This window comes from Propithecus coquereli, unplaced genomic scaffold, assembly GCF_000956105.1.
Source record: "Propithecus coquereli isolate 6110/MARCELLA unplaced genomic scaffold, Pcoq_1.0 Scaffold299, whole genome shotgun sequence".
NCBI lineage: Eukaryota > Metazoa > Chordata > Mammalia > Primates > Indriidae > Propithecus > Propithecus coquereli.
In genome coordinates, this window is record NW_012148607.1 from 1645757 (window position 1) to 1671221 (window position 25465).

The 25465-nt window shown below is 43.9% G+C and overlaps 1 protein-coding gene across 3 annotated transcripts in view; it reads right to left on the reverse strand.

Annotated features, from left to right (window-relative positions):
• MAST2 (microtubule associated serine/threonine kinase 2) overlaps nucleotides 1-25465 on the reverse strand; it is a 202063-nt gene that overhangs the window by 13080 nt on the left and 163518 nt on the right. For 2 of the 3 annotated variants that reach the window (XM_012649041.1, XM_012649042.1), the window contains exons 6-12: nucleotides 19473-19548; nucleotides 14796-14874; nucleotides 12463-12617; nucleotides 10185-10260; nucleotides 7616-7825; nucleotides 2768-2869; nucleotides 349-481 (exon numbers count right to left, since the gene is read on the reverse strand). In XM_012649041.1, the coding sequence (XP_012504495.1) occupies nucleotides 349-481; nucleotides 2768-2869; nucleotides 7616-7825; nucleotides 10185-10260; nucleotides 12463-12617; nucleotides 14796-14874; nucleotides 19473-19548 (831 nt within the window). Of the gene's footprint in view, nucleotides 1-348; nucleotides 482-2767; nucleotides 2870-7615; nucleotides 7826-10184; nucleotides 10261-12462; nucleotides 12618-14795; nucleotides 14875-16649; nucleotides 16671-19472; nucleotides 19549-25465 lie in introns of all 3 variants that reach the window. The other variant, XM_012649040.1, reaches the window with a different exon arrangement.

Genomic DNA, 25465 nt, shown 5'->3' on the forward strand with positions numbered 1-25465 from the left:
AGAAGCCCCGAGTCAGACCACCCAAAGACACAGGAGGATTTGTAAGGTAGCCAGCAGGAGAGCTAAGTATGGCAGAGGAGGTGACCATTTTTGCAAATGTGATTGTGGTCCTTTGTTGTTAACCTCTTTTGATTTGAGGCTCTACATGCAACCCAGTTGGGCCCAAGGCAATTCGGGCTGGGATACACATCAGACAGATGTGACCAGCAATTCCAAGGAAGGGCTGGTCTGTCACAGGGTGTCTCCTATAGTCCCAAGGCTCCTAGCCATGTCATATCCGTGTCCAAGCTAAGCCTCTTTGCAAGGTGCTGTTAGAGCTTGCCGGCAGCCACCAGGAAGGATGCTCACCCTCTAGAGGGTCCCGCGTGAGGCCCAGCTGGCTAACGATGTAGCGAGGAATGTCACATTTAATCCCTTGTCCCTCTTTGGCATGGCCTTCAGCTGCTTCTAATAGGTGGTAGAACTCTTCAGGGTCAAACTCCTGTACCAGGGGAGAGAAGGAGTTCATGGTGAGAGATTCAAGTGAAGGCTGCCGGCCTCTTTGGTTTTACAGCATATAGCAGAGTGAGATGAACAAGACCTTCTCTGTGATGGGACAGTCCCACTCCTGAATACCCAGCAACAATATGATTCAGGGATCATGGGAATGGGGACAAAGCTGTCTTACAGGTCACCTCCAGATTGGACATCCTAAGCATATGCTGTCTTCCCAGCAATAAGGACCAGAGCTTTTGGTTTCAAGAGAGCTCAGCCCGTTCACTTGGTTCCAAGCCTTCTGCCAGCCTAATGGCATTGTCGGGAGTGTTTACATGCCCTGTCCAGAGCAGTCCTGGCACACACTCAGTTATGGTTCTCAAGAGCTTCGGCTCACAGCCCTATGGTGCATGCATACCTTCGATTTTTACTGAGCACCTCCTGTGTGCTAGGGGCTGGAGATCCAGTGCTGAACAGAGCACTGTCCTTGCGCCTGCACATAATAATGAGGGTCTCATTTATTGAGTGCCTACTCAGTGCCACAATCTGGGTGAAATCCTTATAGCAACTCCTTGACTTCAGTGAGGAAATCGAGGCCCACAGGAAATGATATGACTTATCCATGGTCACAGAGGTAGGAAGGAACAGAAAATCAACATTTAAACCCAGGCCTGACTCCAAGACCCTGCTTAGCCATGGACTTTACGTTCTTGAGGGAGAGGTTCTCTGCTCGGTCACAACCCTAGTCCCCTGCTCTTGCTTTCATCCCCTCTGGTCTCACTGTTGTGGAGAACTATACTACTGCCTATCTGGATATAATCTAAGCCAGACCTGGAAGTCATCTTAACTTCTTAATCTTCCCCAGCCCCGATGTGGTCAGAATGTCTATTTCATAAATACCTCTCTAATGCACCTCTCTTCCTCTCTGCTCTCCTACCATTGTCCTAGTTCTGGCCACCGCATCTCACATGAGTTGCCCTGAGTGCCTGCGCACTGGTTTCCCTGGCCATCCTGCTCTCTATTCCAATTACTATCCATGTTGCAGCCAAAATAATCTTTCTCAGGACTAAACCTGATGGAATATTTAATTAGAAATAAAATAGGAACCAACTACTGCAACAAAATGTATGAAATCTGCAAAAGCATTACGCTGAGTGAAAGAAGTCAGAACATACCATATGGCTTCATTTATATGAACCTGTATAAAGTGCAAACTTATCCACAGTGAAAGAAAGCAGGTGAGTGGCTGCCTGGGTGCAGGAGGGGAAGGGACTGACAACAAAGGAGCACAAGGGAACCTTCTGAGCTGACAGAGATATTCTCCATCTTGACTGTGGCAGTGATTGTATAAGTGTATAATTGTTCTGTTTTTTATTTTTTAATTTCAGCATCTTATGGGGGAAGGGTATAATTGTTAAAACTCAAAATACTGTATACTCAAAGGGATATATTTTATTGTATATAAATTATAACAATAAAGTTGGTTTTAAAAAAAGTAAATCTGACCATGTCACATTCTTATCTAAACTTTCTGGTGCTCCAAGTGGCCATAAGGATAACGTAAAAGTCCTGAGCCGAGAGCCAAGCCCCTCCCTGATCCCAGCGTGGCCTGCCTCCCAGTTTATGCCCCCACTTGCTCAAACACACCCTCCACACCACTGAATGCTCCTTCCCATGCCCCCACCTGGCAAAGTCACACTCAGCCTTCAGGTGCTGAGCAAGCCTCACGTCTCCTGAGGAGTCATGAACGTGCACTCTAAGGCGGACTAAAGCACTTCCTTCACCACGTTTCTGCTGCAGCTTGAACTGACTCAGTTGTAACACTTCTTGCAATATTATAATTATCATTTCCATGTCCTCTTGCCTTATCCTCCCTAACTCCACTATAGAGGAAGCCCTGTGAGATCAGGACTCTTCTTCATTCACCTCTGTACCTCCAGCATGAGGCAGGTACTCAGTAGAGTGTAGCTGAATGATTAAATGAAGGACTCAACTTGTCCGAACTCAACTGGCCTATGCTCCTGATGCTCCTTGCCCCCAAGGCCTTCACTAATCTGGAGCCTGCACAGCATGGGGTGGGCCAGACTAACACCTCCCCACACCACACCCCTTAGGACCACCTGCTTGTCCTCACAGGATCCTGTTTTGTCCCCCAGTGCTTGCAAATCATGTTTAAATAAGGACCTCAACAACAGAGATGGCAGTGGGTATCACTAATTTTGCTGTCAGCAGGAAAATTCCTTTATAGTCCCTCTCCAAATCTCCCCACCTAACCTTCCCGGAGTCCACTCACCAAGCATTCCAGGAGCCGAGCTGGACGGGCAATGACAATCATCAGCTTTTTCACCAGCTGCAGCACAAAAGCCACCTCATTGCTCTCTGAGCGCTCATGAGCCTATAGAGAAGACAAAGGTCACTTCAGCAATCTATTGGCCAATGTGGTTCGGCTAAGCAGGACCCGACTGGGCAGAGCTGATGACAGGGAGAAACGATTTGGGAGTACAGAGAGCTCCACAGAGCCAAGAACTCAGAGAAGGCTAGTCAGCTGTGAGAGGGGCAAGTTGCTCCTCAGGAACCACTGGAGCTTTAGAACACTGCATGACACCAAGGAATGTCACACAGACACACAGCTTTACTTGTTTGTCTAGCCAACAAACTTCACTTACCCTCTAGACACCAGCTCAAGGAGCTACTCTCAGTGCAGCCTTCACTGATGTTCACTTTCCACCCCAGACAGACTGTAAGGAATAGAGAGACCTCGAAGCTGGGGGTTGATGTGACCAGAGAGGTGTGTCAGAGAGGTCACTCTGGCTGTGGTGTAAAGGCTGCACTACAGAGGGCAAGGCTAAAAGCAGGAAAACCCATTAACAGGCGACTGCAATAATTCAGAGGAAAAAGGCCTAAGTCAAGGCAGTAAGAATGGAGACAAGTGGACAGACTTGGGCTACTGCAGAGACAGACAATGGGGTAGACTTGAGGGGTGAAAGAAGCAGGAATAGAAGGTAACTGCTGCAGCTTTAATTTTAGGGAAATTTCAGTGAACAGATGACACAGGAACTACAAGAAGATAAGCCACTTAGGTGAGGCTAGGTGAAGAAGATACTGTATTTGTGATAGAGAAAGAGCAGCTAGGCAGAAAACGTAAGTTCAGTTTTGGACTTGTAGAGTCTGAAGTACCCAACTAGACACTTTCCTGGGTATCTGCTTGGCCCAGGGAGACTTTCTCTTTTTTCTGGGAACTGCTCTGGTTTCTAGCAGCCACATTTGTATGGTGTGGCTGCACCTTCCCTCCCACCTCCAACAGCTGACCAGTGTAGATTACTTGCCTAGGAATTTAAAACTAGGTAGAAAGACAATTGTTCATATCACTGTGGCGGAACTATATAAGAACTGTGAAAAGGGATGGCCATGTCCACCATGGAGAAAAGCAGCACAGAAATCAAAAAAAATAGAGATGAGAAAAGGAGAATGAGTGCTTCCTGAGCCCCCCTTCTTAAGGCCTTGTTGTACTCCTAGCTTCAATTCCCTGAGACCCACTTTTTTTACCCTTATGATTAGTTTCCCATTAGCGCTTAAACTATTCCAAGTGAGATTTCTATTACTTGCAACCAATATGGGGAAGTCAAAGTGCAGGAGTCCAGTAAGCAGCTGGGAGTGCTGATCTGGAGCTCAGGAGAACTGTTAGGGTGGCAGTCGCACGTAGGAGCCCTCAGCGACGGAGGAAAACTGAAGACGTGGGAGCAGAGGAAGCTCATCAGGGAGAGTGTGGAGAGAGGGGAAAGAGGAGAGTAGACATTCAGGATGGTGCCTGTGAAACACTAGCATTTAAGAGATGGGCAGAGGAGGAACCCAAGAAGAGGCAGCAAGACCCGTGAGAACAGGGAACAGGTAACCAGGGGAAACGGTTCAACAGGAGGTATTTGCTGTGTGCTGCAGAGAGGTGAAGGAAGACGAGGACTGAAAGAGGCCACAGGATTTGGAAATTGGCCAACTAGTTCCTTGGTGACTTGTGTCTAAACAGTTTTAGTGCAATGATGGAAAGGCAGAGTAGAAGACAGAAGACTGAGTAGTGAATGGGTTACAAGGAAAGAAAAATAGCAAAATATTACATTTTAAATTAGATATTTAAGTATTAAGTTAAATTTAAAGATAGCAAAATAGTCCCCTGACCCTAACACATATATATGCACACACGAGAAGGACAAGATGTAATTATTTGCTTTTCTTCTTCTTTTTTTTTTTTTTAAGATCAAATACCTGAGAGCTCCCTTTTCTATGTTCTCCTGCTTGCGTGTACTGCACGGCACTATCATGTCGTTTTACAGAGTTGTCTGTCTGCTGGGCCTAGTGAGTAGAGAGGCTGTGTCTCTTTCTCTCGTTCCTCACACACTGGGCCTAGCATAGTGCTTCCCATACAGCAGATGTCAGTCAGTGTTTGCCGACTCAATGCTGGAAAGTGTATGACCTTAGTCTCTGGAATAAGACAAACCTGAGTTTGAGCTCTGGTTTTGCTACTTAAGAAATGAGTTACCTTGGGCTAACTTAGCCCTTTCAGGCTTCAGTTTCCTCATCAGTAAATTTAGGGAATAATAACAGTATCTTTCTTACAGGATTTTGAAGATTAAATTAGATAAATTAAACAAGATAATGCAGTGCCTAGCATGTATTACATGCTCCATAAATGTTACCAATTTTCATTATTTTAAATGCAAACCTGATTGTGTCATTTTTCAATTTAATACCACTGAGTCATACCCCACTGACTTCATGATAAAAGCTAAGCTCCTCACGAAGTCCTTCATCCCTCAGCCCCCCGTCTAACTCTTCAAATTCATCTACAAACTTTTCCCTGTGGGCATCTTTTACTCTTGTCATGCCAAACTACTTTATCTGCAATTTCTGGAATGTATCACATATCTTTACACCTCTGGGAGGTTGTTTATACTATTTCCTAGCTTCAGTGAACCCTACCTACTTGTCAAGACAACCTTCCCTGGACTTTCCACGCAGAGTCAGCACATCCTCCTCTGTGCTCAGAACCTACCTCTCTTTAGTGCTCATCACTCACATTGTACTATGGCAAATAAAGTGAGAGAATTCACATAAAGCACTCAGTGTAGTGTCTGGCACACAGTACACGTCAATAAATGATATCTGTTATTTTTATTGCAAGTACGTGTTGATGGGTCTATAACCTCATCAATGACAAATTCCCTACATTGAATTCTTTTCTGCATTCCAAGGGCCTAGCAAATTAGGGAACAGATGAATAAACTGGCTCCAAATTCAGTGCTCTTCCTATTGCACCAAACAACCTACCCCCAGGTGCAGTCAGTCTGAGAAAATGACTGAAAGTTTTGGGCAAGGCTCTGAGTTTAGTATTTTAGAAGATCAATTTTAGATGTACAAGGCAGCTTTCAAGTACATTAATGCTTTACCTGATGCAGCAATCCCTGATTCCTAAATGTCTCTGGGGCACCCCTATCTATTGCTGGAAAACTGTTAGAAAGTTATTCCTGGCCAGGCACAGTGGCTCAAGCCAGTAATTCCAGCACTTTGGGAGGCAAAGGCAGGAGGATCATATGACACCAGGAGTTGGAGACCAGCCCGGGCAACATAGTGAGATCCCCATCTCTAAAAATAAAAAAAATAAATAAAAATTGGTCAGGCATGGTAGTGCATGCCTATAGCCCTAGCTACACGGGAGGATGAGGAGGAAGGATCACTTGAGCCCAGGAGTTTGAGGCTGCAGTGAGTGAGGTACCATTGCTCTCCAGCCTTGGCGACAGAGCAAGACCTGTCTCTAAAAAAAAATTATAATACTTTTAAAAAGAAAGTTATTCTTAAAGAGAAATAAACGGCTGCCAGTGATTTTCACAGGGCTTTGGCTTTCTAAAGTCTTATTTCTACAAGTGTTTGAATTTAAGTATTTCTTTTGAAATCACTGTGACCTCCAATTCCCAGGCTCAAGTGATCTTCCCGGCTCAGCTTTCAGAGTAGCTAGGACTACAGGCATGTGCCATCTGGCTAATTTTTTCTTTTTCTTTTTTAAAATTTTTTGTAGCGAGGAAGTCTATGTTGCTCAGGCTGACCTTGAACTCCTGGCCTCAAGTAACCCTCCTGCCTTGGCCTCCGAAAGTGCTGGGAGTGGTGTGATCCACTGTGCCAGCCAATCCTTCCAGTATTTGACAGCAACAATCATGACCATCTTTAGTCACCCTGTCTCTAGATTCATTTGTTCTCTAACAAAAATTTTTTTTAATTCCCTGCTCCTTCTAATTTCTAGACGAACACACTGAAGTCCTGTTTGATCATTAGACCTGGGCTCTCAGCTCAGCTGGTACTACTCCAGAGACAGGTCATGGGTCTGGAGCTCGTAACAGATTCTGGACTGGGAAATTCTCTAGTGACATGAAGAGCTCTGGGGAGACAGGCATGCCTCCTCTCCCCAAAGTGTACTAAGGTACAGTATGGGGCAGCTGTGATCTAAGTGAGAAGGTACCTAGGAACCTTATTTGAGAGGCCAAAAAAAAGACAACACTGGAGCATAAAGCAGTGGCTAAGGATTCAATGTGTGCTTTGGTCTTGGCCATCTTTGGATTACTTTACCTTCAGCCTCTTAGAGATTTTTCAAACTGGGAAGGATCAAGTCTCTAAACATGTAAGTCCCAACTTGAGAACTTCTCATCATGCAAATGGAATGTCACCAAATGGATAAATCCACAGTGCAAGTCTTGGACCTGCTTTCCCTTGGCTGAGGAGAAACAGTCCGAAGGCCCTGCTTAAACCGGTATTTCTAGGAGAAGAGAGCCTACCACAGCCATTGGGACCACTTTTTGGCTTTGCATAACAAATATCCTAGTCAAATACTCATGAACACTATCAATGCTGGAGCTTCAGGCAGAGTAATATTGCTTTGGATTTAAAAAAGAAAAGAACTCATAGAACTGAGTTCCTCTGACACCAAGTAGGCTTCTCTCAGTAATGAGGAGGAATCAAATCCACCGGCACCACACTTGGGGGTGGGTGGAAAGCAGGCTGGGAAGACTGAGACCATCACTAATGCTCGGATCTTAGCCTTGGACTAATAATCCAATACCACGTGCATGTTTCACCAGAGCCCCAGCACAAGGACACTCACGTCTTGCAGAAGTTTCTCCAAATTCTCTTGAAGCTCGTAGAAATAGTGTGATGTAATGAGGCCACTCCGAGATTTATCCAGGCAGTCTCGGGCCATTTCAATCACTTGATGATGAATAAAGCTCAGTGCTCCATCTGCCAAGGGCAACACGCTGTCTGGAGTGTTGGAGGAAATGAACTCTGCTAGTCGCTCTTCCATTTGTGCAGTGGCCTGGGAATAAAAGCAAGAAGAGCGACATTTCCCTTCTGGTCCCAGCTCAGTTGGAGCTAAGCCTGAAGGACCTGGTAATAGCATAATAATGGGCTCCCTGTGATCCTGGTTTCCTGACACTGCATCTGGAAAACCTGGTAACTAGAGACATGGAAGGATCACCTTCAAGTCAAGATGCCTTAGCAGTATATTCAAGGCCCTCTACCACCTGGCTGTGCTCATCTCCCACCATTCCCTGCAGAGCAAGCTCTTTTGCTCTAAGGACATGGAAGTGTTTGCTGTTTTCCTCCTTTGCTATGCTGTTTCATGCCTCTGTCTTTGTTCATGCTGTTCCCTGTGGATGGCCTTTTCACCCTGCCAAGTCTGCCTGGTATAGTCCTCATTCTTCTAATCTCAGTTCAACCATCATAACTGCTCTGAGGAGACTTTCATTCCCCCAGACAAACTAGGGTTTCTACTCCTCTGTGCTTCCGCTGGACCTCCCAACTGTGTAAACTTAGTGTATGCACATTGCTGATTTCTAAACCTTTCTCTGGACTAGGAAGTTCTTCAAGTCAGAGAGAGTTTTATTTATCTCAGGATCCTCTTACTTAACCTTAGGACCCAAGGGAGCTAAACGGATGCTCAATGTTTACTGAAGGTGTGAACCTGCCTGGTCACAGACTCCAAGTTGGGATGGGGGGCTTGTAGATAGGAACGTGAACAGGATCTGTGTCCCCAGCAGAGCAGAACTGAGGTTTGATTCGGAAGCCCCTTGGGGACCTAACTGCACAGTCATGTCAAAATGACAAACACACATAAGTTCCAAGCTGCCCATCTAGGACTCCATCTTCTTTCCTTTGCCACCAGGTAGTGATTTCTGATTTCCAGTGTGTATTTAGGCAAATGTATACATACCTGCATATGTATGTGGTGTGTGTGGAGAGTGAGAGAGGAAGAGAGAGGAAGAGTGGGAGCAGAGGAAAGAGAAGGCAGGCAAGGAATCTCAACACATTTTCTCTAACAATAGTTCATCTTACAGGAAGGACTTATAGGTGTGCATATGAACACAAACATGGAATACCAGAATGACAGCATGTAATAAACAAGGAGGAAGAAACGTGTGAGATATATTTCTCAACTCTATATACTCCCAAACTTCATTATAAATGACCAAGTACAACAAAACATATTCCGAGCTGTCTGTTCTGCCCTCTTCCTCACTCTTATGCTCTAGCGCCCACTGCAAGGCCAGAAAGCACGGATCACAGGGCGCAGGTTCAGCGGAGAATAGCTAACACTCATTGAGAGTTTATTATGTCCTGGGCGCTATTAGAAGAGCTTAATGTTCATTAATCCTTACAAACTCCTGAATTGTAGATGAGGCAAATGAAGCTCAAAGAAGGTAAATATTCTGTCCAGGGCCACACAGCCAGTAAACGGTAGAATGAGATCTGAATTCAGTCTGGCTCCGGAACCCGAGCTCCCCCTCATGACTGTGCTTCACTGTGTATGTCAAAAGGGAAAAGCACAAGAGCTTTGCGCCATCTCCCTAGGCCACCATGTGTGTCCAGGAGACTGTATCTGAGTCTAGAGAAAGAAACTCCCAGGGGCGCAGGGAACCACATGCTGCTGCACATTCCAGATTGAGATGAACACACAGACCCAGGGGGGTCTGGACAGAGGATGAAGAGAGAGGCGTTAGCGCTCCATGCTCTCTGCTGTCGTGATGTCAGCCCACTGTTCCCTCTCAGACAGAGCTAGCTGTGTTCTGCAGGAACAGGGCTTCTCTTCAGAAGGCCAGGGCAAAGTGCATAGGCATGTGGTGTTAAAAAAAAAAAAAAAAAAAAGCAAACGGGAAACAAGGTCCTAGTTCCACATACAAGGAGGCTCATAGCCAAACCAGAGTTGTGCGTACTATTTCTCAGACTACCTTCCTCCCTCGGCATTTTCCTGCTTGAAAACGCAAATCCAAGTGTTAGCAAGCAACTCTGACCTCTGTCCCCGCTGCCCACTGCTCCCTCCAGCTTTCTGCTTGCCAGTGCAGCATACCTGTCTGTGTACTCTCTGCGCCTGGTAATGGGTGCTGCTTAAGAAATCTGTATTGAATCAAGGTGCTACCAGAGGGCAAATCCTGCAAAGGGTGAACCCTGACTCGTGGATCCTCATGTGCACAATGAGGAATAAAGTCTCCAGTTCTTTCTTTCTCCTTCTCAAGCAGTCTGGAAGCCCTTGTTCTCCTATTGGGTGACTTTCTGTTCTTCTTGATTACCCCTAGAGGCAGCACCTCATTCCCTCACCCCAGAGTCTCCCCGTGGGGGCTGGCTGTAGGCAGCCACCCTCAGGGATACTGTCAGTCTCCTTCTAAATGGATCCTTACCTTGGGAAATCTTTCTTTGTACACATGATTCATCATTATTATTTCACTGTCAAAGGAAACTGGGGATCGTCCAGGACTAAATAAGAAAGAAACAATTGTTACTTTAGGGTTGTGGAACTATCAAGGAGGAGGACAGCCACCCCCAGAGCCCCTGCCCCTCCCACTGTCTTCAGCACCCTGCACACTCCTCACTTAATGAGCGCTGAGTTTCAGAGCCTTTCTTATTTCTGCAGTTCCCAGGGTACCCGGCTCGTTCAAAATAGTACCATTTGGAGCTGGCCTCTCTTCCTGCAAGAGGCTTCGCTTTCACAAAGACCTCTGCCAGGGCCTAGGCAGGCCTAGAAAGGAGGCTCCTAAGTCCACTGGTAGCTTTCCTAAGATGACCTCCCCCCGGACTCTGTGTCCTTTTAGTTTTTGGCCAGTGGGGTTGTGTACACCCCAGCATGTTCTAGGAATCAAAGCAAACTACCACCAAAGCAAGACTGTGTACACCTGTGTTTTTTCTCCAAACTAGCTGCAGCCAATGGGACTAACCTGGGCTCTGACCTAGGGGATGAATGAGGCCAATCCAGGGTGCTGTGAGTTATAAGTCTGGGTCATCCATTGCAGGGAGCCAACATGTTTTCAGCCTTAATTTATTACCTTCCCTAATAAGCTAAATCTTCCCCTCTGGCCCATGTATGGTTACATCTCCTTAAAGGATTTCAAAGTTTGAGCCACACAACTGAATGGCTATTTGGATCCTGCCCAGTTTAGTGTCCCTGACATGTGATCCCAGCTGGACTAGGTTCAGAACTGTTCCTCTCTTTCTTCCCTGGAATGGGCCACGTTTTGCCTGCTGCCTTGATGCACATTACCAAGGATTTAAGAGTAATATAGCAGGGATTTCCATGAGCATCACTGTGATCCTCTCAATCTCAATTGGCCTTAGCTGGGCACAGTGGCTCACACCTGTAGTCCCAGCTACGTGGGAGGCTGAGGTGGGAGGATAGCTTGAGACCAGGAGTTTGAGAACAGCCTGGGCAACACAGCGAGACCCCATCTCTACAAAAAATTTTAAAAAATTAGCCAGGCATGGTGGCCCATGCCTATAGTCCCAGCTACTCGGGAGGCTGAGGTGGAAGGATCCCTTGAGCCCAAGAGTTCGAGGCTGCAGTGAGCTATGATCAGGCCACTGCACTCCAGCCTGGATGACAGAGTTAGACTCTGCTTCAAAAAAAAAAAAAAAAATCAATCAATCAATCAATCTCAACCGGCCTAAAAGGTACCCTTTATTGGGTATGGGTCGCTGAGACCACCAAGACTCAGGTGTTCCTCTGTGAGACAAAGACAGATGCTGGGGACCCCACACTCACTCCTTTGTATTCTTGATCCTCTGCACTGAAGTCCTAGTCATCATCTTCATCAATCTCTGAACCTGAACCAGTCTTTGTGGTCTGGCCCAGTGTACTCTTTGTCACTCATCATGCCAACATTACCTGAAGGGATTCTTCCTGGAAGGCACTGCTCCTCTGGGATCCCACCCCCTAACCCCTGCCCAGTCATTAAAGTCATGCTCATTTTAATCTCCATTGTCTTCCTTAACCTGGAATTCTGGCACAGATTTACAGCTCATGCCAAAGTGAATGGACAATTAATCTAAGGAATTCACAAATAAATCAACTGTTAAGATTTGCTTAGTTTGACAAAGATGGGTCCAAGTGTTTCCAGGAATAAAGATAGATTCAGATGTGCATTTAATTCTGCTTTTAAAATGGACCATCAAGTCAGCTACCTGTGTCTTCAGCTGGCCTGGCTCATATACCCTGAGCCTGTAGGTTCTGTAGCCAGATAACCATCAGAATCGATGACATCATTACTCTCCTTTTACTGAATGGAGTCTAAAGTATACTTCTACTGCTAACTACCTCTAAAGGGAAAAAGAAAGGGACCACTTGATAGCATTGTCAGATACCTCTTGGGGTGATGGGCTGAGCTGTACCTGAAGCCAAAAAGGGACTGAGCTTCGCTGGACTTGACTCACTCAAGCTGGCCAGTGCGCTATAGCCTACAGACCAAATGGGGCCCACTACTTTTTTTGTCAATGAAGTTTATATATCATCTGCGGATGCTTTCACAATACAACAGCAGAGCTAAGCAGCTGTGACAGAGATAAATGGCCTGCAAAGCCTAAGATATTTACTGTCTTGGCCCTTTATAGAATAAGTGTGCCAAGCCCCGTGATGTGCAAACAAGCTGAGATCCAGGTACGGGAAGGTGGGCAGAGAGCACTCCTTACCTGAGGCTACGGGAGCGGGGCCGCATGGCTGGGGACTGCCGTCCCTCCTCATCTGGCACACTTTCTGTGCTGAAATGCTTTGTCAAGAAGTGCAGCTCATCAGCTGTAGGCTGGAAAGGCAACTGATGCAGCTTTTCCTGTGAGGAGCACGACGACTAGAGGGGAAACATTAAGAGACAGCATTAAAGACATGTCCAAGGGCAGTCCAGGAATGGAGGACTGAAAATAGTCTGGACTTCCTGGTCAGTGTAAACCCAAAGCAGGTCTTCCTTCCCCTGCTCCCTTTAGCCTTGACTGTGCATGATCCTGCACCTCTAGCCCTTCAGAGCCTTCAGCCCTAGGGAAGCCAAACACTAGAGTCTTCGGGAGTTGTGCAGGGAGTTAGCTTCAGACTTTCCTGGGCTGTGCGAACTCAGTAACTACCTAGGAGCCTGTTGAGGTGGTAAAAAGTGGATTCTTCTGCGTGGATCCTTGGCTTTCAATGAAACTTCTAGCTAGCTGGAACAGCAAGTCATTAATAAATCATGCTTCCTGGCTCGGGACATGTTCTAAAAATGCTTGGCTGCAAATGACATCCCCTTAAGTTTTCCCTTCCACAACCTTGAGGGAGCTGCCCCAGGGATGGCTCAGCAATGTTCCTTCTGGCTGTTATCCAGAGGAGAACTGGCTTTGTTGCGGCTGTGTCCAAACTCTAGGGACATCAGCAGGCAGGAAAATCCAGCAGGGAAGAAAATTACTTTCAGATCTCGACCCAAAGAATGGACTTGACCTGAAAACCATCATGAATTCTAAACACGGCTTGCTGATGGAGGCTTCCTGACGAGGCCGATCACGACAGGCCACCTGAGGAGTGCCACTGCTAGTGCTGCCACAGGACGCCCACAGACCCAGCCACGGCTGACACGATCCACTCAGCCCTAGGACCGGTGACATCCCCCTTTACCTGACAAGACTGGCGAGGACAGCAGGCAAGTCGAACACTGTCAGCCCAATTTCAACTTACCAACTGATCAAGGATCTCGGCTTAACTATCTAAATCCATTTAGAGTCAAAGCTGCAGCCACAGTGAGAGAACTCTGCTGCCACAGGGTCAATACCAAGTGAGAAATCAGCATTTTTTTTTTTTTTTTGGCTAACAGTGCATGCTTTCTCTCATGAAATGCTATAATATGCGAAGTTGTAAACAGCTAGTGGGAGGTCTCCACAGGGCTGTCTTGGCCACATTTTTATAAATGATTTGGAGCAAAGCTGCAGAAAGTATCCTTGCTCAACTGCAGCTAACATGAAGCTGGTGGAATGATGTAACTCATGGTGGGAAAAATTGGTATTTTAAAGTATCCCAGTAAGCTGGAGCGATGGGATGATTCTTTTAAGGTGTACTGAACAGGAATATTTCAACGTCTATGAGACTTTCACCTTGGGTTGAAAATAATCACTTGTTTGAGTAAAGGATTATGGGGAAAAGGGTAGAAGATCTTAAGCTTAACAACACCAAAGCCCAGTGAGATCTTCGGATTAGTTTAAGAGTAATATGTAGGTCAAAGAAGGAAATGATACTCCTTCTCCCTGCTGGAGATTCATGAATAAAGATCGGAAGCAGGAAGACCTGAAGAATGCCGAAACAAATGGGGGTGGCTCATCAGCTATGCAGCCTGTTTCTGTACAGCCTGCAAAGCCTAAAACATGTCCTACATATTTGGCCCTTTATAGAAAAAGTTTGCCAATCCTGTCATCCTGGCTTTAAAAAAAGTTACTCAATGAGGATGACCCATTTTAGGGTCAATTGTGCATAATAGCAACTAGCACATCTGTTGTGATTTAGGCTAAAACTTTCTCTAAAAGAAATGTAAGTAAACATTTTAGAGATAGGTCCAGCCTTTTGCTGATATATACCAGGCTTGGATATCAAATAACAATCACCGTTCCGTTCTTTACTGAAAGGAAAAGATGAAAAAAAGAAGGAGAGTGTCTATTAAATCTTTGGGACATGGGAAGGTGATCTGTTCTTGGTTATAGTTCTAGAAATAAGGCTGGGGGAGTAGGGCAATCATGCCTAGAATCCCCCATGCCCGGCCTCACTGGCAAAGCCAAAGTCCATCCTCACTAGGAGGGGGTGCTGGTTAATCCTTTCCGAAGGTACTGATGGGTCTGGCTATGGCCGTGAAGGGTCACCAGCCCTCTGGTCACACAGTAGCATCCCCAAGCAACTCCTCTGAGTTTGGCTTTGGAGCAAAAGTTGAGAAGCATTTTGGAACATTGGATAGAGAGCAACAACCTGCAGGGAAGTACTTCCTTAGGGCAAAGGAGGTGTAGCTACAGATTTGGCTACTTACTGAGACAGTGGAGCTCGGAGTGTTGGTTCCATAACCTGAAGAAGGCAAAGAGGCCAAAGACCAGCGCCGTCCATCAGTCCTACGTAAAGAAAGAATATCAGGCAGTTTCTACGGGACCCATCCTGAGCCCAGGACCTGCCTGTCTGTCCATCAGCATTTCTGGGGCAGTTGATTCACAGGTGGGCTCTTCCCTGTCTCAAGATAGCACTGCTTGGTTCAGTACATGCTTTCACATCTCTTTCCTACATGGGGCCTATTGTATGTTTCCACCACAAAGACAGACATCTCTGCCTGTAAGGAGTCCATGACTTTCAATAAGAATAGCTGTTATACAATACTGTGGTTTTGTAATACATGTTTTTGTACTCTCAACTTATTCACTTTCAGAGAAGCACTAACAGAGGAATCCAGCTAAAGGCATCATCACAAGGACAGAACTGCCACTGAAATGCAGCTGCTTCCTTTTCTGAAGGCTCTGTGTGAAGGGCTCTTTGGTCTTTCCCAGGGCACTAGGTTGACAAACAGGAAGAAGTAGACCATCATCTGGGTCTAACTGAACATCATTCGATGGCAAACAGTTATGGGATGCCTAGGATCCATTATGACCCCCAAACCCAGACTTTGAGAATGTTTGCCAAAGAGTGACAGTAACTTTATGAAAGAAGAGGGAGGTGACAGACCCTTGGCTGTTTATGAGGCTTTGGGGGAGACTTCTGCTGCTCTCAAAAGGATGTGCTCCAAAGCTCTCATCACAAAGAACCATGCTATTTGCTTTACTCTAGAGGAGAAAAATCAAGCAGGTAACCAGTTTATACCACGGACAGGTGATTCTTTGCTTGGACTGTGGGATGTGATGTAAAGTATTCTTTCTTGTGGAGCTTGGGGGTATAGCCTGCTTTCATTGAAGCTGGATAAAAACTTTTTTGCAGCTACTCACAGAACTTAGACCATCAGCAATGGAGGATCTTTACAGGTTCGTATCACAGTTTTTAGAGAAAACACTAAGATCCAGAGGTTTGGGTGATTTGTTCAAGGCCTCACATTTGTGGCAGGGACGGGGAGACAAAGAAGCAAAAAGGAATACATCTTTTTGGGGCTTTTCCTTGTGAAGTTCTCCTCCTCTCCCCACCAATATCTAGCAGCTCCCCTACTCTGCTCTGTACGGGGACAGCCAGGTTCCATGCCACATGCACATGACTCAAACTTCATGCCACCCAGGCAGCAGCACATGTACATTATAACTCTGCTGGAACCTAGTCTCTGAGGCAAAGAAATGTCCACAAAGGTGCTCCAGCATGACGTTCTCTCTGACCTCTTTGTTGGGTCCTGAGAGCTTTAGACAATAAAGCAAGTCAATCCCAGGAAAAGAGATGAGACAAGTATTACTCAAAGATGGATTTCCAAAACCCCTTCTCAAATATACTTTTTCACATGTGATTTTTCCACCTTTAGATAGAAATGGAAACCAGCTGCACGGCAGCTATTTCTCTACGTAATGAAGAGCAGGGGCCACCAGAGTCAGAAGGCAATGCCACCACAGGATGCCTCTATTCCCTCTGTCTGGTCACCTCACTGGGTGACTGAGGAAGGTTGTGGGGGACTTGTCCCTAGGCTCAAAAGCTTAGAACTATTCAGCAATTCCGGCTCCAAGCATATGAGCTCTGAGCCTCGGTTCCAGCAGGTAGAGGGGATCCCTCAGGGCCTCTTTGCCAGATAAGAAAGGCCCAATGCTCACACCCATGTTCAGAGAAGAATCATCACAACCAGTTCCCACCAAGCACCAAACCACAAACCACATAGCCTGGCCATGCACAGCAGCTGCCCAGCCCCTCTCCCCATCACACCCACTATTACCTGTCTGCTCTGTGTCCATGGCTGTAGTGAAAAAACATACATGATAGTGAGAACCAAAAGGAACCGGAAAGAGTGATCCTTTTGACTCCTGGCATTTGGTCTAGCTTGGCACAGGCAAACCTTCTGTTTAGCAATGTGTGGTAGTTTGAAGTGAAATTGTAGGACTGATGGGTCTATCCTTAGCATTTTATTCAATCTGTCTTTTGTGTGATATTCCAAACTACCGTGATCCTGTAAGGCTCCAGCCTAACCTCAGTAACCTAGGAACAAACAAAACTTGATACCCTGTTTGGCAGGGCTGAAACACTCCTCTGCACCCCCACCAATAGCCAGCAGTTTTTCCTACTATGTTCTATAAGAAGGCAGCCCAGAGATCCACATTCCATGCACATGACTCAAACGTCAGGCCGCCCAGCACAGACCTGTTTGGGTCTCAGTGCTAATACCAGGCTCCAAAGCCCCCTACTTGGTCCTACTCCTGAAGCCCAGGGAATGAAGCAGACGTAGGGCATCAATGGAACATGCCGTTGCCTCTGCCTGGAATGGTCTACACACACCTGGGTCCCACGCCCAGCGCAGCAGCTGCTCATCCTTCAGAGAAGCTTTACGTGACCACTCAGGGAGGCTCTCCTGCCCTATTCCCTTCCTGTTCTTTCATGCAGCGTCATGTTCTTTCCTGTCGTGGTGCTGTCCTAGTTTATAACCGTATATTTGGTGTTTGCACGTTCATTTATTGTCTGTCTCCCCAGCATGTATTTGATTAATAAGCATTGATTGAGTGCTCATTCTGTACCAGGAGACACAGCTTTCAACAAATTAAGGTATCCCTATTAAAAGTGATTTGATTCTGGTTGAGGTGAGACAGAAAACATGCAAATAAGAAAATATCAGGTATTGAAAAATGCTAGTTTGAAAAGAAAACTAGATGATTTGGCTGGGTGCGGTGGCTCATGCCAGTCATCTCAGCACTTTGGGAGGCTGAGGTGGGAGGATTGCTTGAGGCCAAGAGTTTGAGTCCAGCCTGGACAACTTAGTAAGACTCATCTGTACAAAAAAAATCAGAACAATCAGCTGGGCGTGGTGGCGCGTGCCCGTAGTCCCAGCTACTTGGGATGCTGAGGCAGGGGGATCGCTTGAGCCCAGGAGTTTGAGTCTGAGCAAGCTATGATGCCACCACTGCACTCTAGCCTGGGCAACAGAGTGAGATCCTGTCTCAAAAAACCAAACCAAACCAAAACAAAACCCTTTAGATTAAGTGTAAAGTAAGGAAGACCTCTCTGAGGAGGTGACATTTGAGATGACACATGAATGACAAGAATGAGTTAATAAGTGAAGATCTGAGGGGCAGCATTCCTCACAAAGGGAACAACAAGTACACAGACTCTACGAGACTGTAAGTTCCAAGAATTAGGGACTAACACTATGTCTATTTTGTTACCACTATATAACTAAGCACCCAACATAGTGCCTAGCTCATAGTTGGAGCTCAGCACATAAATTTATTGGAAGAATGAGAAATGACTCAGTGCCACCTATGGTGATCTGGTCACAGGTCCTGCTGTCCCAGCTCATACCTACTCTGAGGCTACAGTTCATACACAGTCCAGGCAAGTCTTTTCAGCTGGGCTAGAAAAACAAATGCATCAATCCAGCATATTCTTTTACTATAAGTGATCCCACCTGGATCTTACATGCGTCCATGGAACAAACCTGGGTGAAATTTGTTTTAAATAAGGCAACTGGGTCAGGATGGGCACCCAAGTCAGCCACCAAACATCTCCTAACCTGTTCATGTTCTTATCAGCTACAAAGACTCCCGGAGAGGAAGGAGATGGATTTCTTCTGGGTTGTCATTTGAATAGTGAGTTAACACTGTTTTCAGGAGCCTGTTCTTTTTCTGTTAGGTCTTTTTTTTAAAAAAATAGTCTAAGTATTAAAACTGCTCTGGCTTCAAGGTGTACAATATTCTCTATCCATTAAAGATTCCAGATCTAGAACCATAATATTTTGGGAGATCTTCATACCAGAGACTAACCAAGAAAAATTTTAAAAATTAAGAATAAAAAAATAACTTTGCCAACAAAGAATATTAGAAAAAGTTCTGAAAAGAAATCATTTGTGTGTGGAGCTTAGGTTTGTGATCGGACAGATTCATCTCATCAGCTCAGCCTTCTCCAGGTGATACTCTGGCAACCGGCAGGGCCGTCAGGGTTGTCACTGTGAGCCAGAGATAGGTTTATATCCCTTTCACAGAGGAGAGCTGTGGTAGGAGGAATATAAGCAAGGCTCTGCATGCACCAAATCATTCTAAATTCATGGAGGGATAAGTGAAGTCCTTGTAGTTTCTTTATCCCCCCACATGAATCCTAGCTCAAAGCCAAGGAGAGAGGCACATAAAGCCCTTCCAGCCCCTTGGAACTAGCTGAGTGAGAGGATTAAGTGTGTAACTTTGGGTTTTCCTGGGAGGAAAGCCCATTCTCTCATCAGTCACTCTGGGACAGCTCTCAATTCAGAGTATAATGCTTTGGAACAGACCCTCAGGACACCAGGGACTTGTGCTTAGGATTATAAAAATAAATCCACCTCTAATACCTACTCCCCCATTCAAACATTCAAACACAAATACATAGAGCACCTAGAAAGCAAAACTTTAACAAGATGGTTACAATCTGGGTGAAGGAAGCAAAGAGGGAGTTTTGATGGCTGGAGCCCAAGGTAATACATTTGAAAGGGTAGTGATTTAATGGAGGAATCTGACTTTTGACTAACATTCATGCAAGTGCCACGTGTGTTGGTCACAGATGAGGTTTTCTATCAACTTACCTACGGGCAGGAACAAAGGAGAAGTGAGCAGGTGCATTTGGAGAGAAATTCCGGGGACTGTCCAAAGGACTGTTACCTGTGGATGGGGAAAAGAAAAGAAACGCTCTGTGAGGTTTTCTTCCTAGGAGGGCTAACATGATCTTCAGGCAAGAAATCTTCCCCCAGCATGGGATACTAGCCTGTATGGTTATTTTCTCAGGCCTACCGTCAGTTTAATGATTCTCTTTGTCAAGTTTCACAGCCCAGAGGTTTTCTCCCTTGTTCCCAAGGTGTCTATAACAATCCACGTCTCTCACACATGCATTCCAGATCTACCAGCAACTTGTCTATTTCTGCCTTCCTAAGAACATCTCAGACTCCAATCTGTCAAGTTAACCCAACTATCTGAAAGCTTAAAGAGCTCACTCAGTGCAGACGGTACAGCCAAATGCTCAAGCATTTCTCAAAGGGCAACAGGACTACTAGTCCAAAAGTTTCTTGCACATGTATCTCTGCACACTGCACCCAAGGGCTGAATTAGGAACATGTGTGCTTTAAGGGGAAACAGAGGTTCTGAGGTAGAGACTCAGGATAGTAGTGTTTCTTAAAATAGTCCAAGATCAAGGTTCCCAAGTCTGTAGAGCATGCCCACCTTCCTCATGGTATAGGAATTACCACCATCTCTTTATTAGTTTTCATGTGTCCCCTGTAACTTGCTGATTTAAAGCTCAGAAGGTCTGAACAAGGCCAGGCGCGGTGGCTCACGTCTGTAATCCTAGCACTCTGGGAGGCTGAGGTGGGCGGATCATTTGAGCTCAGGAGTTTGAGACCAGCCTGTGCCCAGAGCGAGACCCCCGTCTCTACTAAAATTAGACAGAAATTAGCTGGACAACTGAAAATACATACAGAAAAAATTAGCTGGGCATGGTGGCGCATGCCTATAGTCCCAGCTACTTGGAAGGCTGGGGCAGGAGGACTGCTTGAGCCCAGGAGTTTGAGGTTGCTGTGAGCTAGGCTGACCCCACAGCACTCTAGCCCGGGCAACAGAGTGAGACTGTCTCAAAAAAAAAAAAAAAAAAGGTCTGAACAAAACTGTGTACTTGCCTTTGTTCTAATCACAACAGTTTTTGAACCTACCTAAGCCTGCCATACTTCTCTGATCTACCTTCAAGCTTGGGGCTGGTACTTAGGAGCCCCTAGTTGGCAGAAGTTGTTAACGTGCCTCTACCCAAAAGTCCGTGTCGAAGTAAGTACCATACACCATGTTTATGTGATGACACCCACCTAACCCCTACCCACCTACCCACTTAAGTGCTCACCTCTGTGAACCAATGTTGGCTATGAGGAACTGAAGCTACCCAGAGGCCTAGTAGTTCAATGTTCCCTGGCTTTCTCTAGGACAGTTTGTTTCCTGTATAGCGTATAGGTGTACCTAGGTACCATGAAGATGCCCTATTGTTTCCCATTATCTCTATCCAATAGGGCCTTGGATAGCACTTAGTGTCATTCTGTACTAATCTAGTAAAAACCAGCCTCTCAGCCAGTGCTCCTATCATCCTGTGCAGCACTCTGTATCAGTTATATGAAGGTATTCTCCTTAGTTGAACTAATTAGGAAGACGCATTTTAGCTTCCTCTCATCCCCAGGTACACAAAAGGCCCAACTTTATCCAGTGGATTTGCTCTCCACCTAGTAGCAACTTTGGGTTTTCCATGGTCTGTGTCAGGGCTATCTCTTAGGACCTATTCCCACCTCCTGGCTAGCACAGGCCACCAGGATACAGGAAGTAATCGTCAGTAGTTGCTTCCTCAGCCAGGGCTTAATGAGGATCAGGCCTCCTTAGAAGTATGAAGGCCTCTTTCTTTAAAAAAAAAAAAAAAAAAAATTCTGTTCCTTTTTGGTAGTGTTACCTCAAAAATTAACAAGTACCTACAGTTTGATCTTTGACATGTAAAGTAGATGCCCTTTGTTGGTTCCCAAAACCACTCAGCTAAAGCCTCCAGGAGATCCCTGGACATGATGAGTATCCTACAGTGACTAGCCTTGTGAGGACCAGGCCTGGTGTTGGTTAGAGGACAAAATACAGGCAGGTACAAAGAATCTTCCAGGTAGGTGCTCACAGTAAAGTTAGGGATACATAAAACACACATATGTCAGAAATAACTAACACCAAGAGGGAAAAAAAGCATTAAAAAAACTACATAAACAGAGCATCATAGGACAACTTCAAGTAGGAGGAGTGGGGGATACAGAAAAAAATATAAGAAGAAATAATGGCTGAAAATTTTGCAGATTTGATGAAAACTATATGCCCACATATCTAAGAATCTCGAAGAATCCCAAGCATGAGAAAGAGAACTACCTCAAAACACATCATAATAAATTGCTCAGAACTCACAATAAAGAGAAAAATCTTAAAAGTGGGTATAGGGCTGGGGGGAAAATATGTTACAAAGAGGAACAAAAATAAGGATTATAGCAGATTTCTCATTGGAAACAATGCAAAAATACAGTGGAACAATATTTTTAAATTATGGAAAGAAAAATAAACTCTGCCAACCTAGAATTTTATACCCTACTACTGTGTAGTACAGAATTTGGCCTTTGTCCCCAGTTCCTGGAAAGGAACCTCTAAATCCTAGGAATTTCCCAAGTGATAGGTGTGTCTTTGTTATTCATGGTGGGGCCTGATACTTTATGCTAATGAGATGACTCAGGATGGTGGCTGGCCACACCAGAAAGACCAATCATGTAATTGGAGGGTTGGGGCTTCGAGCCACTTGGTATCAGCAGTGATCTCCCAAGAATGGAGAGAAGCTGGAGATTGGGTTCAATTATGTGGCCAATGAGTGAATCAGTCATGCCTATAATGAAATACCAATAAATAAATACTGTCGACACAAAGCTCCAGTGAGTTTCTCTGGTTAATAATAATCTATGTGTACTGTTACACATCAGTGTGCTGGCAGGGTGATGCAGGGGGAGAAGGCACTGTAAGTTTTGTGTCTGGGACCCTCCCAGACCCCAACCTATGCATCTCTTCTTTTGGCTGGTCCTGATTTGTATGTACCTTTTTTGCTACATACATACATAAAACTGTAATCCTAAGCACAGTGCTTTCCTGAGCTCTATGAATCATTCTAGTGAATTACTGAACCCGAAGAAGTAGTGAGAAACCTTAAGTATGTATCCAGATGTTCAGAAGTATGGGTTGCCTGGGAACCTCCAAGCTTGTGACTGGTGTCTGAATTGAGGGTAGTTTTGTAGAGAACTATGTCCTTAACTTGTAAAATTTGGCCTAATTTTGGGTAGTTTGTATCAGAAGTCAATTGTATCAGCAAAAATATTTTTAAAAGACAAAGATAAAATAAAGATATCTTTAGATAAAAAAGCTAAATGTAATTCTCAACAGAAGACCACACTGTAAGAAATACTTTAAAAATGTCCTTTAGACAGAAGGAAAAGGATATCAAGTGAAAATAATGGATTTGCATAAATGAATGAAGAACAATGGAAAAGTTTACTACATGGAAAAATACGGAAGATTTTTTATTTAAATCTCTTTAAAAATAATAAATGTTTGAACAAAAATAATAACAAGGTGATGTGAGATTTATAACATATATGAGAATTAAAAGTTTGAAAACAATTACCTAAAGGCTAGGGAGGGAAAAATGGAAGATTCTTATCTCGTATGTGACGTGGTATAATATTACTTGAAGGGAGATGGTGATAAGTTAAAGATATATACTATGAATTGCTAATATAACCACTAAACAGCCTATAAGACAACAAAGGATATAAAATAGAATAACAGAAATACTCAACCCCAAATAAAGTAGGAAAAGAGCACAGAGGAAGAAAAAACACATGAGATAATTAGAAAACAAATAGGCAGATGGCAGATTTAAAACAAACCACACCAACAACCACATTAAACGTAAATACTCCAATTAAAGAGACTGTTGGATTGGATAAAAAAGAAAGATCCTATTAAAGAAATGGAATCAATAATTGATAATATTCCAAAAAAAGAAAGCACCAGTTTCAGATGTTTCATTGGTTAATTCTACAAGGAAAAATGATGCCATTCTCTAAATCCCTTCCAATAGAAGCACAAAGAACACTTCTTAACTCATTCTATGGAGCCAGTATTTCCCTAATACCAAAACCAGATAAAGATATTACAAGAAAGGAAAACCATAGACCAATATCTCTTAGGAACACACATGCAAAAATTCTCAAGATATTAGAAATATCAAATCCAAAATGTATTAAGAAACCATATACCATGACCAAGAAGAATTTACTCCAGCATGTAGGGTGGTTGAACATTTGAAAATCAATTAAAATAATCCACCACCATCAATAGACTCAAGAAGAAAAATCATATGATCATATGAACTGATATAGAAAAAGTATTTAACAAAATCTAACACCCATTGAAAACTTTTTTTCGATAAAAACTCAACAAACTAGGAATAGAGGAGAACTTCCTCAACTTGGTTAAGAACATCTAAAGACGACATACTGCTAAACATCATACTTAAAGGTGAGAAAAGTATCTCAGATACTTTTCCTCTGAGATTGGGAACAAAGCAAGGATATTCTCTCTCATCACTCTTATTCAATATTGGACTGGAAGTCCTAGCTGGTGGAATAACACAAGAAAATAAAATAAAAAGTAAATAGTTTGGGAAGAAGAAAATAAAACTGTCTATGTTTAGAGATAACAAAATTGTCTATATATATTATTCTACTATGTATATATGACATGACTGTGTAAGTTGTGGATTTGTAGAATCAACACACAAATAAACACAAAATATCCCTGGAACTAATAAGCAATTATATTAAGTTTGTAGAACACAAGGCTAATATAAAAAAGTCAGTTGTGTTCCTTTATACTAGCAATGAACTGGAATTTGAAATGAAAAACAATACTACCAACACAAAAAATGGAAATGCTTATATATAAATCTAACAAAATATGATCAAAATCTATATGCTACACATTATAAAACTGATGAAAGAAATCAAAGGCCAAAATAAAAGAGATACTGCATGTTCATGCACTAGAAGACTCAGTAGTACTGAGATGTTAATTCTTCCCAGTTTGACCTATAGATTAAGTGCAATCCTAATCAAAATCCAAGCAAATTAGCTTGTGAATATCAACAAACTGATTCTAAAGTCTATATGGAAAGGCAAAATAATCAGAATAGCCAACACAATACTGAATAAGAATAAAGTTGGAGGACTGACATTACCCAACCTCAAGACTAAATACAAAACTACAGTGATCAAGACAATGTGGCATTGGTGGAAGAACAGACACACAAATCAGTGGAACAAAACAGGGAGCCCAGAAACAGACGCATACAAATACAGTCAACTGATATATGACAAAGGAGAATAGGCAATTCAACAGAGAAAGAATAGTCTTCTCAATGAATGATGTTGGAATGTTTATGTGCAAAAAACTGAATCTAGATGCAACCTTTCACAAAAATCAACTCAAAATAGATCAAGAAAATGATCCTAATATGTAAGACATACCTAAATGTAAAACACAAAACTATAAAATTCCAGAAGATAACATAAGAGAAAATCTAGGTGACCTTGGGTTTGGCAATAAATTTTTAGATATGAAACCAAAAGCAAAATCCATGAAAAAAAATTGATAAGTTAGACTGCATTAAAATTAAGAATATCTACTCTGCAAAAGATACTATTAAGAGAATGACAAAGACAAGCCACAGACTGGGAGAAAGTATTTATAAAAAACACATACCTGATAAAAGACTTGTTTCCAAAATGTACAAAGAACTCTTAAATCTCAACAATAAGAAAACAACTCAATTAAAAAATGGGCAAAAAAATCTGAACAGACACCTCAAAGAAGATATATAGACAGCAACAAGTATAAGAAAAATGCTCAGCCTGGGCAACATAGTGAGACCCCGTCTCCACCAAAAAATGTTAAAAAATCAGCTGGGTGTGGTGGCGCATGC